The sequence below is a fragment of the Pocillopora verrucosa genome, chromosome 11, assembly GCF_036669915.1.
Source record: "Pocillopora verrucosa isolate sample1 chromosome 11, ASM3666991v2, whole genome shotgun sequence".
NCBI lineage: Eukaryota > Metazoa > Cnidaria > Anthozoa > Scleractinia > Pocilloporidae > Pocillopora > Pocillopora verrucosa.
The window spans coordinates 20,036,649-20,059,283 of NC_089322.1; the positions used below are offsets into that span (position 1 = coordinate 20,036,649).

Consider the following 22,635-nt stretch of genomic DNA (forward strand, 5'->3'; position numbering starts at 1 on the left):
TGTTAAATAAGTTTGAATTCATGAAGCTGACATTGTGTCTAATATTACTATTACTAATATGAAGATAATCATGAAATCAGGAGCCGCATTTGTTGTATCTCTATAAATCAAAGTTCGATTTAATAATTCCACGAGTAAACGACCTTGGTACCAGTTTGTTTTATCTGCATACAAACACTTCTTTCAATTGTTTAAAATATGATAAGCGCGGATATTTTGCGAGGTGCTAATTTTTTTGGAAACCCACAAGAGCGGGGAAAAACAGGAGCAAAGCAATTTTTTAAACTTTGTTCAGTTTTTTAACTGTCCAACAAGGGATTTCTTATTCCATTTTCATCTCATTTTCAGAAATTTCGTCTACAAAATACTTCCTACGGCCGTTCTGAGCGTCTTATCGATTGCATTCAGACCAATGTAACAACAAAATCTGGTTCACCTATAGGTTCCTTTCCTAAAGAATTAAGCCTAAAGGCCAAAAAAAGCAAATTTTCGATATTCAGCAAGGCCATTTTGTTGCTCCACTTTCCGTCCGTATTTTTACCCTGTTCTTTAGTGTAATACTGTGGTACATTTTGCGTGTTCCTTTTCCCTAATCATGACAACGCGGCGAAGAAGTTAAATAACAAACTATTTATGTATATTTTAGTACTCTCGAATTATATCAGTGCAATGATCTTTCTTTTGACAAAGTCATGATAATTCGCTTTACAGACTGTTCAGGTAACGGAGATCCTATCATAGCCCCAAAGTGTGAGGCGGAGTGTAACTGTTTAGGAGGATGGGAGGGAGAATTTTGTGAGCGCTTAATTGCAAATGGTGGAGGTGACCCACATCTGGAAACATTAGATGGTAAGTAGACAAAAAAAAAAACAGATACCGCATTCACTTGTTTACGAGCGAGAGATAAAGGGAAATTTAAAAACCCTGAAAGAGGTCCAACAATTTGCTAATCAAACTACTCAGTTAAACGATAGATTTCAACAACCCTTTGTGTTTTCGTTGGTAAATGAGAGATTTATTTCAGGGTTTGTGTAATGTTTATGACTGCAGTTTTGATTTTTGCCTTCTTCGCCAGGTGTGAATTTTGACTTTTTTGGAATTGGAGAGTTCTGGGGTTGCAAGAGTGTTAAAAACGATTTTGGTCTTCAATTTCGTTTTTATTATTACGAGCGAGCTTCGCTTATTGGTGGAATTGCACTCAAAGCTGGGAGAAGTGTTGTTACGATTATGACGATTAAGACTGAAGGAGTTCAAGACTTGCCCATTACAAGGTTTGGTTTTTGCTTCTTAATCAATAAACAAAGTATTTCTATGATAGAGGCTGTAGCCAGGCTGACTGGGATCTTCAAGTTACTTATTCGTTCAAGTAAAACTTATTGCGATGTTGAGTCATTAACCCTAGTAGAGAGATGTAATTCACCTTGGTTGAACGAGTGTCATTCAAGAACTTGTTGTGACTGACCTTGATTTCTCGACAGAATCGATGGAGTGGAAATGAATGCCACCAGTAATTTGTCAGAACCTATTGAAATAAGTAATGGCACAGTTTTATTGGAACAGCAAAGACGTTTTTCGTTTGAGGCTGAGGAGAACAGCGTCGTTTTAATTTCACTTCAGTATGATGCAGGCAAGTCCTTAAAAGATATTTTAAGTATTTTCCTTTTTGCCCCAGCCATGCATAAGATCGGTAGGTAGGATATTAATGAGCTGGACTTTTATCCAGAGATAAACAATGCTATTAGCTCCTCAAATTGCCCCAAATAAATCTCTCTCTCAGGTGTAACAGTAACCATCGACGTCCGTCATAGTCGAGTTATGAAGAGACAGTATTTGAATATTCTCTACTCGCCAACTGCTGCTTATAAAGGTCACACTGAAGGACTGTGTGGCTTCATGGATAACAATGCCACTAACGATTTCATGGGAACCGACGGAACTCTTTACGATGAAGCCGTTCAATTTGCTGAATCATGTAAGCAAAGCCTATCACATAGTTTGATCGAGGTGTTACCCCAATAATTTTAGTTAAAACATTTATTGGTGTTGAAAAAATCCTTAAAATACAACAAAATTTTATATACATATTAGTAACCTCGTCTTTTAGGTCTGTGCAGTGGGTCACGGACTGGAGGGGAAAAAACAAGTATCTTTAATTAACAGTACGCAATGAATAAACACGTTGTTAGTAGGATTTTCTTATCTCCACTGTGCATTTGGTAAGTTAGAGAAGAATTGCTTGTCAAGTGGGACAGCTGCGTTCCGTTTGAGTGCTGATAGCAAAACGAGTCATTTTGAAATCGTTTCTTCAGTCGTTGGAAAATTCAAGCTCATGCTTAAAAAAGGGATTAAAGTCCAATATGGAACAAGTTGGAACAGGTTTTTGACAAAGAAAGGGAGATTTAAGCAACAGAATCAAGAGCAGTGTGCAGACATTGAAATAATCAATCCAGGCGGGCCTAGTAACTGAGCGAATTTGTAGAATGATGATGGACACCAAACTTTTTAGAGATTTAAAGATAAGCCAAAAGAGGATGTTTTAAGTAACAATCGGTGATTTATCCGATACAACCTTCCTCCGGTTTTTTAAATACGATAAATGGGGTAGTCTGTGGCCGGCAAAATGAAGACAATAACCTGAAAAACACTTTGTTTCCAGCATGATAAGCAATGTACATATTGTCGAACTGTATCAACCTCTATACCGATGAAACTGTTTCTTTCATTTAAAAGGGAGGATCACAGATTGTCACGATGGCTCAGGCATGAAGGACTCTTGGTCATGGAACTCATCAAACTTTTATCACGATGACATAATGGACATAACGTACACAGATCCCACATACATACCTATGTATTCGCTGGACGGAATATCTCAGTCTCTACTGCAGGTTAATAAACTCATGTGTATAAATCAAAGCCATAACTTAGATCTGTTATGTGATTGGTCATTTAGCAACACCATCTGAGCAATAATAGGACTATGTTGCTGCATTGCTTTTATTTGGACAGTGTGATTGGCTAGTCTATGCCTTATGCATGTGCTATTGGACAGAACGCTTCAATTCCTCATTTTTCACTCGTGTGATCACAGACCAAATTGGATTCCGCGCGGTTCATCTGCCATTATTGAAAAAGGGGAAACTCGACTGCAACAAAAATAAAAAAAAAACCCTGCTTCTTTGAACAACGCTGTGGCATACAATCTGATCGCTATTATGAAGAACGCACATAAAAATGCAAAACAAAACAAAAAGCAGAAATTAGAAACAAAACCATCACGTCTGGCCACGATTTAAAAAAAATGTAGTGAGTCTCCTTTAGCTTGGTGTCCTTTTCTTTACCTTAATTGAGCATCCAAGGGCTTGTTTAAAGACTTAAGATTATTGAGATAAACTTCTTAATTTGAGATAGGATTTATTATGACTCTTTTTTGTTATTCATCTTCAACGTAGATTGCAACAAGCATGTGCCAATCTTTAAACATTTCTGATAACGATTTACAAAGTTGCATATTCGATGTCGCTATTACCAACGATACGACATTTACTGATCAGGAAACTTTTAAACGAGGTAAGCTTTCTTAACGAGTGCTTTATATCAAAATGTTATTCCTTACCATCCAAAAATACAAATATTAGATGAAAACTACCTTGAGGTATTGTCATTGATAAAAAGTTGTATTAAACACAACAACCTGAAAGTTTAAGAGTGCGCAATACGACATTTTCAAAGTAACAGTATAGAAAGGCTGGAGTGCTAACTTGCTCGCCTCACCATGCTCACTAGATCTAATTCTTTAAGGCTAATATTTCAAATGGCTTTTAATAATTCATTCAAGATATTCGATTTCTCTGTTTAAGACTGTCCAGACCAATGCTCAGGTAAAGGGAGATGTATCAATGGAACATGTAAATGTATCGAAGGTTGGACTGGGAAGAGTTGTGACAAAGGTATTGGTTATTTTCAGCTTGAATCCTATCAACAGGTGTAACATAGATTAGGAGGACGCCTGGATCTCTCTGCTAGAATTCTTTAGTAAATTTTATTTCTCTTTATTCTGTACAAGACATACAATCATACCCAGCATTAAGGCTCGCTTAATTTTGTTGTGCGTGTGTTTTCTGCTTCGTTTTTGTGTTGTAAAGACTTTTTCTGTTTCGGAGCTTCTCAGCAGGTTCAATTTTCTTTCTGAATTTTAAAATAGCACAATTGGGTTTTTCAGTGTTGCCATCTGGCATCTTAACACAAAAACCGTAACTCTTTGACTTAACTTTGTCATTGTAATTTTCTTGCCCTCAGGCTCTTGTCTGAACTGTTCAACCATCCATGGCGCGTGTGTTAAAGGATTTTGTGTCTGTGATCTGGGCTGGGAAGGACGAAGCTGTGAACTGGAAGGTTATGCCGTTCATGGTCATCTTCTAAATAAAATAGAGTATATTTATTTTGTTCGAAGATCTCCTAATATTGACACCAGGAAACTCTTTTCAGCTGCTAAATGGATGTTTTCAAAGACTTCATGAATGAGCTTGTTTGAGACTGTTTGAGCAGGCTGAATTTTCTCTTTTCCTCAGGAAAAGTTGATCTAATTTTGCAACTGGAATCGAGTTTGAAACGATTGAAAAAAAAAGGGCGCTTGCTTCTAGAGGTCGAGATCTGATTTCATTTGCCGAAAGTAGTGCCCTTTGTGATGATTTTTCAACGACGCGCCTTTATATCACACCAAAATACTAACGTTTATAAATTATTGTGATCTACAGCCACTTGCTTTGGAGTTAACAACTGCACTGGCCCTGAACACGGCAGTTGTAAAACGACAGATGTTTGCCAGTGTAATCCCGGCTATATAGGTCAGTTACATGGATCTTCTTGTTGCTGTTTGTTGTTGATGTTATTATAAAGGCAAGCTAAATTACTTTAAAACAAAAAGATCAATGGTAACCAGTGATATTGTAAGTTCTCGGTCAGCGGAGATCAACGAAAGAGAAGGCGTGAAAAATCGGTGGGGGTCTGCGGAGGAGTGTTTCATTTCAGTTGTTGTAATCGTGAAAACCAAAAAGACTGAAGATGGATCGGTGGCAGCTTGCACCTTGGCCCGTGGTTGGTGGAGAGCGAAGGCGAACTATTAGTCACAGTGGACGAGCGGAGGGGATAATTAGGGCGTAATTTATTTAAGAGATTATAGTGTAGCAAGTTAAAAAGTAGACCGGTGATGGCTTTGTTTATAATCAGCCATACCAAGAAAAGATGAGATTGATCAATTATTCAATCCATGCACTTTTGCTTTTAATTGTTCTCAGCAGAAATCTTAATCTAAAGTTCGTACTTTACATAGCTGCCTTGTGCTTATAAAAATACTATCAGCCCGTTATATCGCCCGAAACAATTCTTTTTCTTAAAACAGGTGCATTTCTCGTATTTCAGGTGCTAACTGCAGTATTGTTCCGACTTGTTACGATGTATCAAACTGTTCTGGCGATGGAATCTGTGTGGATTTCGATGTATGCAAATGTAATACGGGATGGACTGGAAGCAATTGTGCTCAATACTCTTGCGAACGATTGAATTATTGTTCTGGTGAGTTATCTCGGGAAATCAAATTCATAGTCTACGAAGAGATGTATTCTCGACTATCCTTCCTTCCCTCATTGCTTCTTTTTGTTTGTCCGATGCTAGTATTAATTTTTTCTTGTCCTTTCTCTCCCCTACGGTGTTGATAAGAACACGGTAGCTGCGTGGCATTTGACAAATGCGCCTGTGATTATGGCTGGACTGGAGTAAGCTGCGCCCTTCCTGACTGTGAAGCTGTCAATCAATGTTCAAATAAAGGAGAGTGCATTTCCAGCGACAAGTGTCGCTGCCTTCCGGGGTTTATTGGAGCGGATTGCGGTCAGATGGCGGACTGTAGTCATCTTGCAAACTGCAGTGGCCAAGGCGTTTGCGTTTCCACCGAGATGCTGAATGTGTCTTGCAGTTGCTATCTAGGTTTTACTGGAGAGAACTGCAGTCAGCCAACTTGCACAACCGTGAATAATTGTTCTGCCCATGGTGCGTGCGTGGAAGCCGAGTTCTGTAAATGTGACTTTGGATACATTGGAACTGACTGCAGTAACTTTTCTTGTGAGGCTGTCAACTATTGCTCCGGCAAGTGCATTGGTTTAAAATTGTTTTGTTAATAATCTTTTCCTAAGTCGCAACTCTTGTGGACAAATCATACTAGCGAGGAGAACATTATTATTGTTAACAAAAATGACATATCATTTCCCTTCCAGTGTCTGAGAAAAATGGTTACAGAGAGTTTCAATGTCTTTGGGTGGTCGAAATTGTGGGGTACTTTCATGTAGAGGTGCTTTACTCACAACGATCCGAGCTCACAATCCTGTCTCTATAATAAAGATCTTGACGTTCTTCCCGACAACTCTCATTCCCGACTTATTTGTAGCTGTAGCTTCTATAACAAAGCGATACGGTAAGACAAGGCTGACAAACGATGTCCTTTTTTTTTCGCTGCAGGAAATGGAAAATGTGTTGGTTACGACCTCTGCCTTTGCAATTCCTCCTGGTCGGGTCGCGCATGCAGTGTTCCTGATTGCAATGCTGTAAAAAATTGTTCTGGCCAAGGAGATTGTATACTACCCAACGTTTGTTCTTGTTATCCAGCTTTTGATGGGGAATACTGCGACCAGAAGGCAAAACCAAACACCAATCCTCCAAGATTTAACCAAACATTTTATAACGCGGCCATTATGGAAAATTCTCCTGTAGGAACAGTGATTTTACAAATAAAAGCCAACGATACAGATTCAGGAAGAAACGGTCAGATATTTTATGCCATACTTGGTGATGATAACGTAGAAAGTATTCTTACCGTTGGTGGACAATCTGGAAAAGTTTACAACGCAAAGACGCTGGATTTTGAGACAATCGAGATGAAATCATTCAACGTGACCATGGTTGCTGCAGATAATGGATATCCACAGAAATCTGGAATCGCCACCGCACAGATAACAATAGTGGATGAAAATGACAATTGTCCGACCTTCATCGAGCCACCAGGAGATCTAAAACTAGAATTCCTTACACTCATTCCCGGAGATACCGTAACCAAAGTTTCTGCAATTGACTTGGATAGTGGAGTAAACAGCGACATAACTTATAGCCTATCAAAAAATGACGCGTTCTCTATTGATAACAAAACTGGTGTGGTTACTGTGGTGTCCGACTTGACAGAGAAAGTTCATCGCCTCATAGTTAGTGCAAGTGACAACGGGGACGTTTCTTGCATAACAGACATCAGTTTGACAGTTGAAATCGAAGTCTCCCCAACAACAAAGCCCCGCACTACACCTACCACTCCCTTCACGAACAGGAAACCTGAAACCTCCAGTACATCTAGCATTCCTGAGACCATTGCGTTCACAGGTCAGTTTGTTTCCATTTGTAGATGACGAGAATATTATCAAAGCGCTTTTATTGGCTGAATAGTTAAATGACAACCTCAAACCAAAGAAAATAATTGATGGAAGTGGTTACAAGGGTGATGAACTAGTATGGAGCGAAGATGAACAAACGACAATATTCATCCAATTAAAAACGAAAACCTTGAAAAATTTACGTTAAACTTTTCGTAATGCACGAACCACGATTTAATCTCTTTAACAATTAGAAATAACTATTTTACATTTCAAGATGCACAAAACACGATTTGACCTTATTAACAAACAGAATTAACTATTTTACACTTATCACTGAAATTAAAGATGGGGTCAACTGGCTTACCTATTCGATTTTGCAATTGAATTAGTACTGGAGAAACCTTCAAAAGATCATGGAGAGATTGAAAAGAGTTAACGTAAACGTTATGTACATTTAAAGTGCAAACAAGTTACCAATTGTTATAACAAATTTAGAAAGTGTTTAACTATTTTAACATCATTTGTATTACAAAAAGGTAGTAACAATTCATTAATGAATAAAATAAACCGTGGTATGGAAACCCGCACCTCGCATGCTTGACGTAAACAGATCCGAATCCTTCATCAAGCGGACAAGTAAAAAGAATGAGGTAGCCGGAATTCATTTCATGTCTTTCGAGTCCAAATTTGAAAAATATTCTTTATTCTTTCTTTTTGGACGAAGGAGCGACCACTTCGCATGTACCAACGGAGGCAGGCGCGGATCCCCAGGAAGGTCCAAATTATGCAATAATTGGTGGGTCTGCAGCTGGAGGAGTACTGCTTCTTTTGATTGCAGTAGTGGTGATCAGAAAATGTCTTTGCAGAAACAGCACATCTTCAGAAACTACGGGGAGATGGAATGCTGGTATGGATTTTGAGATGTCTTTGAGGAAGTGAGAACATTTTATATCTGATGACAGGTTTCAAAATGAAAGTTTGCCTTAGAGAGAAAAAATCTGAGATAACTTCTTGGGTTACCTGTGGTCTCAGTCCTTTACTCGTATACACAGTAGTAAAGAGAAGCTTTTTTTTTATACAACCTCACTTATGGAGTTAATAGAATTAGTATCAATATCAGTCAGTGACAAACAAAACATAAGCGGTGCAACGTTAGTGGTATCAAGAGATTACAACTCTCACTTAAACCTAGTATATCGCTGTTATATAGTGATTATCAGTAGTAACGGAAGTGGCAGTGGTAATACCGGTAACAGTAGAAGTGATATGACTTTCATATATTCTTAACCGCCAGTAAAAGTGATTGTAGCGATGTAAGAAGCAGTATGCTGTAGGAGTGGTGTTAACAGGGGCAGTAGCAGAAGGCCATCAACTAACCTAACTATACATCTATATCTCAGTTAGAGATGGTTACTGGTGACATATTTCTAGTTTCCCATATATCATAGGTGAATAATTTTAGGAATGAAGAGTAGACATATTAAGTTTAATTTTCTATCTGATTTTGAATGTGAGATAAGTTTGAATAAAAGCATAGTTGGTTGCTAATTTCCTTGTACAGTAGTCGTTCAAAGTAAAACAAAGTACAGGCAACTTACTTCCAGGGGTCTCCTGCCTTCCCATTAAGGAATAAAGGCCTGTGTGTAAAGATGACTGTTGGATGTCAGTTGGAGCTCAAGGGCGTAGCAAAGGCGTAGCAAGGGTGTCCTGAGTAGCCGGTGACTCCCTCCTTGCATTCCCTACTCCCTACACTGCTAGCGCTGAAAATCTTACCCACTGATATCATCGCAAGGTTTAGCACAAGAGATACGAAGAGAACAATAGAACTAACACAATATTAAAGTACATCAGATCATAGTTTAATTCATTCATGTTTCACCTTAATTCTTAATATAAAGACCCCAAAAAACAGGGTATAATTGGCAACTAGACACAAAAGTTACAACATTGTCATTATGACAGAAAACCTCACGATCATAAGATATCTTTTCACATAATCATAACATAATTGGTCTAAGCTTGTCTGTTTGAAAAATGTTCTGCTATTTTTTATGACAAAACCATGCAATGTGCATATTGTTTATGATATCTACATCATAACTTAGGTTGATTAAAAGGAGGAAATCTAGGGAAACTCTGCATGTGTTTGACGGGGAAGATGTTCTCAAAACTTGCAAATGGATCAACGCGCATGCTTGTCTTTAGTATCTTCAAGCAGCTAGCGCACATCCTATTCATTTGTCGCGCCAAATATGGCTACAGACCACACGAGCCTTCTCAGATAACTCAAAACAGCGTATATCGAACTTTTTATTGCAAAATAATTAACCATTGCGTGACGATTACACACCAGTTATACGTTTTCACAAAAAAAACACAGTTAACTTGACAAAATACGCGACGAAAGCACGCGACCCTTCTCAGATAACTTAAAAAAGCGCATGTAGAACTTTTTATTGGAAAATAATTAACTACTGCGTGACGTTTACACACTAGATATATATCTTCGGTAAAAAAATCACAGTCAATTGGCGAAATACGGGACAACAGCACGCACACATGATGCATACTTCCAGTTTCACAGTCATGATGGGTTAACTGTCCCATTACACTGTCTAATTACAAACGTAGCACGCACACTGTCCTATTACTGCTCAAATCGGGCTGGTGATAACCAATCGCGTTCAAGAACTTTGTTATAGTTTTGATTAACAATTGTAATTGAACTGAGACGTCGAAGTACAACTACAATTATTACAGTTGGAGCTGAAATCATACCTATAAAAGGGTTAAAGCTTTAGCTCAGTTCTATGCTCTATACTCTCATAGAGCACGCTCTTTCAACCAATGACAGCGCGCGTTAGATCAAGATAACAACTTCCACTCGATAAGTTTCAGTATTCTCATACTTGTTTGCTGGATATTGTATTGATACCATCGGTAGACTAATTAGATGTTGATCATTCCTAGGAGTTAAAGGGTAAGATATGCCTAAGATAGCATTTACAACTACCAATTTGGCAACATATCTGCAAAGTTTAAAATCAGACTTACAAAATAACGAAAAATTTTTTTTCCACATTACCTGAAATGTTGTTGATTTCAGATCTAGATGCATCGTTGTACTATAAACAAGATTCTTTTCTACAACATACTATAAAAATGGCACAGATAGACCAAACGTAGGCTTGTGACCCACAAACAAATTGGCAGTGAGATATGAAGTGAATGCTTTTACATTTCCACGCTGAAAAAAGATCACCACTAACATTGTGAAAAGTTTCACAACCTCTGCGAGAAGGACTGCCATTGAAGTAAAGTACAGTTTGTTTGATCATGTCCTGGAGTGGCGAAGCAGAGAGAAGTAGCAAGTAGCTTGGAGTGTTAAGATGACAAAGATGAGGACCAGAAACAGCATGGATAGTATCTGAAACACAAACATAACTAAACAGTTTTATTCACTCAAGCGCAATTCATGAAACTGGGAATACTTGTACTCAAGGAATACTGTATATGGTGCTCCAAACAATTTTAACTCTTTCACTTCCAGAACTAATCTACATGTAATTTCTCCTCATAATTCCAATATGTTCATTATAGCAGGTTATAAAAACATACGATAAGCCTGTTGGTGAGTAGGTGTTATCTTGATATAAGACCAAATCCCATCAAGTTCATAAGGAAATGTGGTAGCAATAGAGGGGAGAAGTACTCAAAGGATCATGGGAGTTAAAGGGTTCACCCTTCAAATCCCAAGTTCCGCTGACTTTTTATTCTCCTCTCTGGAAGCTATATATTTCCGTGAAAATTAGTGTTAGATCAAAATAACAAATTCTTCCAGAAAAGTTTGAGGATTTTCATTACCTGTTTACTGGATAATTTATGGATATTATGGGGAGAAGTTACATGTTAATCACTTCTGGGAGTTCAAGGGTTCAAGCCAATCAGCTGAGAGAAAACTAAGCAGCCTACAACAATGGTGATCAATTTCCGGGTTTGAAGTTTTTCTTTTGTGTTCTAACTCGAATGTGATTGGTTACAACGTGACGTAGCCATCAGAAACAGAACAATGAATAATTTTTGAAGGTTTTCTGAGTCTCACATTGAAAACTACCCATACTATTGCAATTCCTGGGTTTTATTGGCTCACAAGAAACTACATCTAAGCTAGCTGAGATTAAATACAATGGACATTTTCAAAAAATCAATTGGAGTTTTTTCTAATTATTATTTTCTTTTCAGTTAATGCAGCTGAAACATTTTTCCCTTTATTCTTTTTTTTACGAGAAAAGAAGAAACAGTCATGTCAGGGGTCATGTTTAGTGCTGTCCGGGGAAGAACTAAATTCTAATCGCGTATGAAAGCTATTGATTGAGCTATATATAAAACCACTCCTCACACTGCACAACAAAATTAAAAACAATCCACGCTTTTATTCAAACTTGTTTCACACTCAAAATCAGATAGAAAATTAAACTTAATATGTCTACTCTTCGTTCCTACAATTACCTTCTATGATATACGGGAAACTAGAGATATGTAACCAACAATCATCTCTAACTAAGATTTAGATGTATAGGTAAGTTAGTTGATGGCTTCCTGCTATTGTTACGGCTACTGCCCTTGTGAACACCACTCCTACAGCATACTGCTTCTTCCATTGCTACAACTACTTCTACTGCTAGCGCTATTACCACTGCTACTTTCTGTACTACTGATAATCTTTATATAACAGTGATATACTAGGTCTAGGTGAGAGGTTTAATCTCTTAATGACACTGCAATGTTTTTTTTTTGTTCCGTTTGTTACTGACTGATATTGATACTAATATTATCAACTCAGTAAGTGAGCTTGTAAAAAAAAGCTTCCCTTTACTGCTAAGTATACGAGTAAAGTACTGCGACCACAGGTAACCCAAGAAGGTAGCTCGGGTTCTTTCTCTCATGGCGAACTTTCATTTTGAAACCTGTCGTCAGATATAGCATGTTCTCACATCCTCTTAGACAGCTCAAAATCCATACCAGCATTCAATCTTCCCGTAGTTTCTGGAGATATTCTGTCTTTGCAAAGGCATTTTCTGATCACCAGCGCGGCAATCAAAAGAAGCAGTGCCCCTCCAATTAAAGACCCACCAATTATTCCATAAATTGAACCTTGTTGAGGAACCGCGTTTGCCTCCGTTGGTACATGCGAAGTTGTCGCTCCTTTGTCCAAAAAGAAAGAATAAAAAATATTTTTTAAACATGAACTCGAACGAAAAAGCAAGGAATGAGTTCCCGCTAATTTCTTTTTTTACTTATCCGCTTGATGAAGGATTCGGATCTGTTTACGTCAAGCATGCGACGTGCGGGTCTCCATACCACGGTTTATTTTATTCACTAATGAATTGTTATAACTTTTTATAATACAAACGATGTTAAAATAGTTAAACACTTTCTGAATTTGTTATAACAATTGGTAACGTGTTTGCACGCTAAATGAACACAACGTTTACGCTAACTCTTTTCAATCTCTCCATGACATTTCTATGCAGTTTCTCCAGTACTGATTCAATTGCAGAATTTAATCGGCAAGCTAGTTGACTCCATCTTTAATTTCAGTGATAAATGTAAAATAGTTAATTCTACTTGTTAAAGAGGTTAAATCGGTTAATATATCAGGCTTTAAATTGGGTGAATCTTGTGTTTGTTCATCTTGTTCATCTTTGCTCCATATTGGTTCATCTCCCTTGTAAGTACTTTGTTCACTTATTTTCTATCGTTTGAGGTTGTCATTCAACTTTCTAGCCAAGAAAAGCGCTTTGATGATTTTCTCACCATTTACGAATAGAAAAAAACTCACCTGTGAACGCCGTAGTCTCAGGCAAAGTAGATGTAGCAGAGGTTTCAGATTTCCTGTTTGTGAAGGAAGTGGTAGGTCTAGTCCGGGGCTTTGTTGTCGGAGGCAAAGTCTCAGGCAAAGTAGATGTACCAGAGGTTTCAGATTTCCTGTTTGTGAAGGGAGTGGTAGGTCTAGTCCGGGGCTCTGTTGCCGGAGGCAAAGACTCAGGCAAAGTAGATGTACTAGAGGTTTCAGATTTCCTGTTTGAGAAGGGAGTGGTGGGTCTAGTCCGGGTTTTTGTTGTCGGAAAGACGCCGATTTCAACTGTCAAACTGATGTCTGTTATGCAAGAAACGTCCCCATTGTCACTGGCACTAACAGTGAGATAATGAACTTTCTTCGTCAGGTGGGACACCACGGTAACTACACCAGTTTTGGGATCAATAGAGAACGCGTCATTTTTGGATAGGCTATAAGTTATATAGCTGTTTACTCCACTGTCCAAGTCAATTGCAGAAATTTTGGTTACGGTTTCTCCGGGAATGAGTGTAAGGAATTCTAGTTTTAGATCTCCTGGTGGCTCGATGAAGGTTGGACAATTGTCATTTTCATCCATTACTGTTATCTGCAAAGTAGCGATTCCAGATTTCTGTGGATATCCATTATCCGCAGCAACCAGGGTCACATTGAATGATTTCATCTCAATTGTCTCAAAATCCAGCTTCTTTGCGATGTAAACCTTTCCAGATTGTCCGCCAATGGTAAGAATACTTTCTACGTTATCATCACCAAGTATGGCATAAAATATCTGACCGTTTCTTCCTGAATCTGTATCGTTGGCTTTTACTTGTAAAATCATTGTTCCTACAGGAGAATTTTCCACAATGGTTACACTATAAAAAGTGTCGTTAAATCTTGGAGGATTTATGTTTGCTTTTGTGCTCTGGTCGCAGTATTCGCCATCAAAAGCTGGATAACAAGAACAAATGTTAGGCAGGATGCAATCTCCTTGGCTAGAGCAATTTTTTACAGCACTACAATCAGGAACGCTGCATGCGCGACCCGACCAAGAGGAATTGCAGAGGCAAAGATCGTAGCCGACACATTTTCCATTTCCTGAAGCGAAAAAAAAACAAAACAAAATCGTTCGTCAGCTTTATCTTATCGTATTTATTTCTTTTAGAAGCTACAGCTATAAATAACTCGGGAATGAAAGTTGTCGGGAGAAGGTCAATATCATTATCATAGAGACAGGATTGTGCGCTAGGATCGTTGCGAGAAAAGCACTTCTATATGAAAGTGTCCAACAATTTCGATCACACAACGGCATTGAAACTCTCTGTGACCATTTGCTCTCGGACCGTGAAAGGCAAATGATATGTCATTTTTGGTGAAAAAATGATGTTCTCCTCGCTAGTGTGATGTGTTCATAGGAGTAGCGACTTAGAAAAAAGTTTTATGACGAGACGATTTTAAATTTCAAAACGATGTACTTACCGGAGCAAAAGTTGACAGCCTCACAAGAAAAGTTACTGCAGTCAGTTCCAAGGTATCCAAAGTCACATTTGCAGAACTCAGCTTCCACGCACGCACCATGGGCAGAACAATTATTCACGGTTGTGCAAGTGGGCTGACTGCAGTTATCGCCAGTAAAACCAAGGTAGCAACTGCAAGACACATTCAGCATCTCGGTAGAAACGCAAACACCTTGGCCACTGCAGTTTGCGAGATGACTACAGTCCGCCATCTGACCACAATCCGCTCCAATAAATCCCGGAAGGCAACGACATTTGTCGCTGGAAATGCACTCTCCTCCTTTGGAACATTGATTGACAGCTTCACAGTCAGGAAGAGCGCAGCTTACTCCGGTCCAGCCATAATCACAGGCACATCTGTCAAATGCCACGCAGCTACCGTGTTCTTGTTAATAGCAAGCGGGAAGAAAGGACATGAAAACATTAATACTAGCATCGGATCAGGAGAACGTTATAAAGGACAAACTAAAAGAAGCAATGAGGGATGGAGGGAAAGTCGGGAATTACAACTCTAACACTCTAAATCACTCTTAAGTTCAATTCTGTTGAGCAGAAATTAAATTCTTTCTGAAAGAATCATGTCTCTTCAGAAAAGAATTTATTATTTTAGATTCTTCGTCCCCAGAGGAGAATTATAATTCTGAGCAGAAGAAATCTCCTTCTTTAGGAAAGAACTGTGAGTCTTCTCCCGAGGTAAATAATTCTTATGAGAAGAATCTCGTGTATGTTTGATTTCTGTTCCAAGAGTACTATTTTTTTCCCACATGTACAAAATTATTTTTCCAAGAACCAGTTAATGGCGTATTCTTCTGAAAAGAAGCACGGCCCTTCTCTCAAGATGAAATCCATTTAAGCAGAATCTCATTTTTTTAAGCAAGCTTATTAGAAGAATTACCGCTCCTCCCTGAAGACACAATATTTGTTTGGGAAGAATGTCAGTTTCTGAGTCTCCTCATGAGAATTTTTGTCCTTCACCCAGGAATGAATATTGGTTTTTAAATTGATCGTTCTTCACATGAGATTGACTTTGCTTGTGCGAAAAATCACATTCCAAAGTATTTTTGCTGATGAAATCTTTGTGCTCTTCTGAGGTCTGAATATAACTTAATTCGTAAACTATGTATAAAATTTCAAAGAAAATTTTCCAACTCACCAGAGCAATAATCCAATTGTTCGCAAGAGTATTGGGCACAATTGCTTCCAGTCCATCCCATATCACATTTGCATACATCGAAATCCACACAAATTCCACTGCCAGAACAGTTTGATACATCGTAACAAGTCGGAACAATACTGCAGTTAGCACCTGAAAATACGAGAAATGTACCTGTTTTAAGAACAAGAAGTGTTTCGGGCGATAAAACGGGTTGATAGCATTTTTATGAGCACAAGGCAGCTATGTAAAGTACGAACTTTAGATTAAGATTTCTGCTTAGAACAATTAAAAGCAAAAGTACATTGATTGAATAATTGATCATTCTCATCTTTTCTTCGTATGGCTGATTATAAAAAAAAAGCCATTACTGGTCTACTTTTAAACTTCCTACTCTATAATCTCTTCAATAAATTTCGTCTTAATTCTCCACTCCGCTCGTCCATTGTGACTACTTTTTCGCCCTCGCTCTCCACAAACCATGAGCCAATCATGGTGAAACCTGCTGCTGTTCCATCTAGTCTTTTTGGTTATCACGATTACTACAACTAAAATGAAACACTCCTCCCCAGACCCCACCAATTTTTCTCGCCTTCTCTTTCGTTCATCTTCGCTGACCGAGAAGTTACAAGAGCACTAGTTATCACTGATCTTTTTTTTTTTAATAATCTAGCATGCGTTTATGATAACATCAACAACAACAACAGCCATAAAAAGATTTGTGTAACTCACCTATGTAGCCAGGATTACACTGGCAAACATCCGTCGTTTTGCAACTGCCGTGTTCAGGGCTAGTACAGTTGTTAACTCTACGGCAAGTGGCTGTAGATCACAATAATTTAAAAACGTTAGCATTTTGGTGTGATATAACGACGTGTCGTTGGAAAATCATGACAAAGGGTACTTCTATCGGAAAATGAAACGAGCGCTTGACCTCTAGAGCGAAACGTCCTCTGTCGCCCTTCACTCTTTCTCAATCGTTTCAAACTCGGAAAAGACAAAATCCAACCTGCTCAAACAATCCAATAGAATGCGACCTTAGCTCATTTATAAAGTCTTTGAAACATCCATTTAGCAGCTTAAAAGAGTTTCCTGGTGTCAATATGAGGAGATAATAGAACAAAATGAATATACACTATTTTAGTCTGAAGACGAACGGCATAACCTTCCAGTTCACAGCTTCGTCCTTCCCAGCCCAAGTCACAGACACAAAATCCTTTAACACACTCGCCATGAATGGTTGAACAGTTCAGACAAGAGCCTAAGGGAAAGAAAATTATGATGACAACGTTAGGGTCGACGAGGTACGATTTTTGTGTGAAGAAGTCAGATAGTAACGCTGAAAAACCCAGTTGTGCTATGTTAGAACTCAGAGTGGAAATTGAACTTACTGAGAAGCTCCGAAAACAGAAAAAAGTCTTAACAATACACAAACGAAGTAGAAAACACACACGCACAACAAAATTAAGCGAGCCCTTATGCTGGGTATAACTGTATGTCTTGTACAGTAATACAATTTACTAAAGAATTCTAGCAGAGAGATCCAGGTGTCCGCCTTGACTATCTAACACCTGTTGATAAAACTCAACTGAAAGTAATCAATACCTTTGTCACAACTCTTCCCAGTCCAACCTTCGATACATTTACATGTTCCATTGATACATCTCCCTTTACCTGAGCATTGGCCAGGACAATCTGGAACAGAGAAATCGAATTTTTCGAATCGATTATTATAGATAATTTGATGTATTAACCACAAAGAATCAGATATCGTGAACATGGTGAAGCCAACAAGTTAGTGCTCCGACCTTTGTATGCTGTTACTTTGAAAATTGCTTATTGCGCATTGTAAAAGTTTCAGGTTGTTATGTTTAAAACAACTTTTTATCAATGATAATATCTTTGAGCCACTTTTTATCCGATCTTCATATTTTTGGATGATAAGGGGTGACATTTTGATATAAATTGAAACACCAAATGTCCTTATACTCTAAAGACAAACTAAATTAGTTCTTAAACTTATGAAATCATCCTTACAAAGCACTCGTTAAGAAAGCTTACCTCGTTTAAAAGTTTCCTGATCAGTAAATGTCGTGTCATTGGTTATGGCGACATCGAATATGCAGCTTTGTAAATCGTTATCAGAGATGTTCAAGGATTTGCACATGCTTGTTGCAATCTATGTTGAAGATAGAATGGTTTTTAGGACAGACGAGTAATAACAAATTCTATCAAATTAAGAAGTACATCTCAATCACCTTGGGTCTTTAAACAAGTGCCTGGAAGCTTAGTTCAAATTAAGGTAAGGAAAAGGGCACTAAGCTAAAGCAGACTCACTACATTCTTTTAAATCCTGGCTAGACGTGATGGTTTGTTTTTGATTTCTGCTTTTTGTTTTGTTTTTCTTTTTTTATGTGCCTTCTTTATAACAGCGATGGTATTCCATAGGGTTGGTCAAAAAAGTAGGTTTATCTTTTTTTTTTATTTTTGTTGCAGTCGAGTTTCCCCTTTTTCAATAATGGCAAATGAACCGCGCGGAATCCAATTTGGTCTGTGATCATACAAGTGAAAAATGAGGAATTGAAGCGTTCTGTCCAATCACACATGCATTAGGCATAAACTAACCAATAACACTGTTCAAATAAAAGCAATGCAGCAACATAGTCCTATCATTGCTCAAATGGTATTATTGCTAAATGACCAATCACATAACAGATCTAAGTCATGGCTTTGATTTATTCACATGAGTTTGTTAACCTGCAGTAGAGACTGAGAAATTCCGTCCAGTGAATACACAGGTACGAATGAGGGATCTGTGTACGTTATGTCCATTATGTCATCGTGATAAAAGTTTGATGAGTTCCATGACCAAGAGTCCCTCGTGCCTGAGCTATCGTGGCATTCCGTGATCCTCCCTTTTAAATGAAAGAAACAGTTTCATCGGCATATAGGTGGATACAGTTCGAAAATTTGTGCATTGCTTATCATGCCGAAGATAACGTGTTTATCAGATTACTACCCAATTTATCGTGATTAAAAAACCGGAGGAAGGTTACATCGGATAACGCAGCTACTGTTACTTAAAACATCCTCGTTTGGCTTTTCTTAAAATCTCTTTAAAGTTTTGGTGTCCATCTGCATCTTTCTACAACTTCACCCAGTTACTAGACCCGCCTAGATTGATTATTTCAATGTCTGCACACTGCTGCTGATTCTGTTGATCAAATCTCCTTTTCTTTATCAACAACTTATCTTGACTTTGATTGGAAAATTGAACTCTAATCTTTCTTTTCCTTTAATTATGTAGAATTTTCCAGCAACTAAAGGAACGATCTGAAAATTACTCATTTTGCTTTTAGCACTCAAAAGTAGTCGGCAGCTGTTCCACTTGACAATGAACTATTCTCGAACTCATCAAACGCACAGTAGAGATAGAAATATCGTGCTAACAACGCGTTTATTCAGTGCGTACTGTAAGTTAAAGATACTTATTTTTATTTTCCAGTCTATGACCTATTGCACAGACCTAAAAGACGATGTTACTAATACATATTTGCCTTAAAATTTGTTGTCTTTTAAGGTTGCTCTCAATACCAATAAATGTTTTAACTAAAAATATTGGGTAACATCTAGATCAAACCATGTGATAAGCTTTGCTTACATGATTCGGCAAATTGAACGGCGTCATCGTAAAGAGTTCCGTCGGTTCCCATGAAATCGTTTGTGGCATTGTTATCCATGAAGCCACAAAGTCCTTCAGTGTTACCTTTGAAAGCAGCAGTTGGCGAGTAGAGAATATTCAAATACTGTCTCTTCATAACTCGACTATGACGAACGTCGATGGTTACTGTTACTCCTGAGAGAAGTAAAAAAATCAGCCTTTAGACGCAACGAAATGTAACGAGGCTGGAATTTCACGGTAACGAGGGTTTTCTTCTCTGACCTCTGTGGCCTGAGTTCAACTTTCAAGACCGGAGTCACATACCGTCAAGCAATAACCGACCATTTCGCTTAGATGTCGTTTCGCCGTCGACCAGTTCGTTACCATCTTAGTTCGTTTCGTTAACGTCTCGGGCTAGTTCTATTGATTGATTTGCTGACATTTCTTCTCAGTTTGTGCATCTCATTAAAGTCAAACCCTTAAACCCTTTAACTCCAGTGAGTGACCAAAACAGAATTTCTCCTTACTATATCTATACAATATCATGCAGAAAAGCGATGAGAATAAAGAAAAATATCAATTATGAGATTACTAATTGATCCGATACCAAATTTTCCAAACTAACACAATGAGAATCATTTGGCAGACAGTAAGGAGAATTGCTAATGAGATCTTGGGAGTTAAAGGGTTAAGTGATAAAGTTCCTGTACTGGCTTAGAGGATTTTTCTCGGGGTTGGATCTAAGGTCTTCTTTCTCCCACTAGCAAAAGAGCAAATAACCAACAAACAAACAAACAAGATAAACAAATAGACATAACGAAAATCCTCCAAAATATGGCCCAATATGATGGACGAAGAGCATCCCTTGAAAATCTCGTCGCATAAAACCATTTGTTTGGGGAATTTGAAAAACTAAAAGCATTTTTTTTATTTCTGGATAAAAGTCCAGCTCACTAGTATTCATACCTACTGATCTTATGAATGGCTTGGGCAGAAAGGAAAGTACTTTATCTTTTTAGGACTTGCCTGTATCATACTGAAGTGAAACTAAAACGACGCCGTTCTCCTCAGCCTCAAACGAAAAACGTCTTTGATGATCCAAAAACACTGTGCCATTACTTATTTCAATAGGTTCTGACAAATTAATGGTGGCATTCATTTCCACTCCATCGATTCTGTCGAGAAATCAAGGTCAGTCATACAAAGTTCTTGAATGATACTGGTTCAATCAAGGTGAATTGCATCTCCTTATTAGGGTTAGTGAGTCTACATCGCAATAGGTTGTATCTGAACAAGTAAGTACTTGAAGATCCCAATCACCCTGGCTATAGCCTCTATTATGGAAATACTTTGTTTATTGATTAAGAAGCATAAACCAAACCTTGTAATGGGCAAGTCTTGAACTCTTTCAGTCTTGATCGTCATAATCGTAACAACACTTCTCCCAGCTTTGAGTGCAATTCCACCAATAAGCGAAGCTTGCTCGTAATAATAAAAACGGAACTGAAGACCAAAATCGTTTTTAACACTCTTGCAACCCCAGAACTCTCCAATTCCAAAAAAGTCAAAATTAACACCTGGCGAAGAAGGCAAAAATCAAAACTGCCGTCATAAACATTACACAAACTCTGAAATAAAGCTCTCGTTTACAAATGAAAAGCAAAGGTTTGTCGGAAATCTATCGTTTAACTGAGTAGTTTGATGAGCAAATTGTTGGACCTCTCTCAGGGTTTTTAAATTTCTCTTTAACTCTCGCTCGTAAATGAATGAATGCACAAACTGTTTTTCTTCTCTACTTACCATCTAATGTTTCCAGATGTGGGTCACCTCCACCATTTGCAATTAAGCGCTCACAAAATTCTCCCTCCCACCCGCCTGAACAGTTACACTCCGCTTCACACTTCGGGGCTATGATAGGATGTCCGTTACCTGAACAGTCTGTAAAGCGAATTATCATGACTTTGACAGAAGAAAGGTCATTGCAGTATATATTTCGAGAGTACTAAAAAATACATAAATACGTTTGTTATTTAAGTACTTCTCCATATTATCATGATTAGGGAAAAGGAACATGCAAAATATGCCGCAGCATCACGCTGCAGAACAGGGTTAAAATACGGACGGAAAGTGGAGCAACAAAATGGCCCGCTGAATGATCGAAAATTTGCTTTTTTCGGCTTTTAGGCTCAACTCTTTAAAAAGGAACTTGTAAGTGTACCAGATTTTTTCATTTCATTAGTCAGATAGAACACTTTAGTAGTGTCGCCGTGTTGTTTTTGTCTTTAGCGTACAAGTTACGCGATCGATAAGACGCTGAGACACGGCCGTAGGAATTATTTTGTAGTCGAAATGTTTGAATGCCAGAAAATGAGATAAAGGTGGAATATTGAACGGTTATAAAACTAAAGAAAGTTTGGAAAATTGTTTTGCTCCTGTTGTTTTCTGCTCCTACGGGGTGCGGGAGAAAATCGCACCTTGCAAAATATCCGCGCTTATCATATTTTAAACTACTGAAAGAAGTGTTTGTATGCAGATAAAACAATCTGGCACCAAGGTCGTTTACTCGTGGAATTATCAAATTGAACTCTGATTTATAGCAATGCAACAGATCCGGCTCTCGATCTCCTGATTGTCTTCACCACCACCGATTATCTTCATAATAGAGTGGTTTAGCAAGAGGACGGGAACGTCATTTCAGAACGGGAAAGCACTCAGATAATCTGGACACGACTCTATTTCGACTTCCGGTGTTAGCGTTGCCGTTCTCCCCATCAAGTTCAGGACGTCATTTCGCTGGTTTTCCAGTCGTGATCAAAACGCCTGGGATTTGCGTTAATTGTGCACTTATAAACGAGATGATGCAGTTTGGAATGATTTCAGAACTCATTTCCAGGATAACCAGGTTCCTTTCTTTGTTTTATTCGGTGAATTTGTGAAAATTTACCGCTACATTTATTCTGGATTCCCGAAAGGAAACACAAAAAGAAACACAAAAATATTTTAGGGCTCAGTTACCTTTGGTAATTGAGCGTGGCTTTAAGCAACGTAAGGGC

General features: G+C 38.2%; 2 protein-coding genes across 2 annotated transcripts in view; one reads left to right on the forward strand and one right to left on the reverse strand.

The window, feature by feature from the left end:
• LOC136284237 (uncharacterized) overlaps window positions 1–8,883 on the forward strand; it is a 28,387-nt gene extending 19,504 nt beyond the window's left edge. The window contains 13 exon segments of the mRNA XM_066174088.1: window positions 712–849; window positions 1,076–1,271; window positions 1,479–1,627; window positions 1,778–1,972; window positions 2,731–2,888; window positions 3,453–3,570; window positions 3,861–3,950; window positions 4,300–4,395; window positions 4,758–4,847; window positions 5,422–5,574; window positions 5,719–6,141; window positions 6,511–7,419; window positions 8,137–8,883. Coding sequence (XP_066030185.1) covers window positions 712–849; window positions 1,076–1,271; window positions 1,479–1,627; window positions 1,778–1,972; window positions 2,731–2,888; window positions 3,453–3,570; window positions 3,861–3,950; window positions 4,300–4,395; window positions 4,758–4,847; window positions 5,422–5,574; window positions 5,719–6,141; window positions 6,511–7,419; window positions 8,137–8,351 — 2,930 coding nt within the window. The 3' untranslated portion in view covers window positions 8,352–8,883.
• A 2,838-nt stretch (window positions 8,884–11,721) lies between these two features.
• The window catches only part of LOC131772853 (uncharacterized), a 43,901-nt gene continuing 32,987 nt past the window's right edge, over window positions 11,722–22,635 (reverse strand). The window contains exons 29-41 of the mRNA XM_066174199.1: window positions 21,383–21,520; window positions 20,964–21,159; window positions 20,609–20,757; window positions 19,583–19,777; window positions 18,679–18,836; window positions 17,983–18,100; window positions 17,527–17,616; window positions 17,087–17,182; window positions 16,654–16,743; window positions 15,922–16,074; window positions 14,731–15,153; window positions 13,255–14,349; window positions 11,722–12,617 (exon numbers count right to left, since the gene is read on the reverse strand). Coding sequence (XP_066030296.1) covers window positions 12,403–12,617; window positions 13,255–14,349; window positions 14,731–15,153; window positions 15,922–16,074; window positions 16,654–16,743; window positions 17,087–17,182; window positions 17,527–17,616; window positions 17,983–18,100; window positions 18,679–18,836; window positions 19,583–19,777; window positions 20,609–20,757; window positions 20,964–21,159; window positions 21,383–21,520 — 3,116 coding nt within the window. The 3' untranslated portion in view covers window positions 11,722–12,402. The remainder of the gene's footprint in view (window positions 12,618–13,254; window positions 14,350–14,730; window positions 15,154–15,921; window positions 16,075–16,653; window positions 16,744–17,086; window positions 17,183–17,526; window positions 17,617–17,982; window positions 18,101–18,678; window positions 18,837–19,582; window positions 19,778–20,608; window positions 20,758–20,963; window positions 21,160–21,382; window positions 21,521–22,635) is intronic.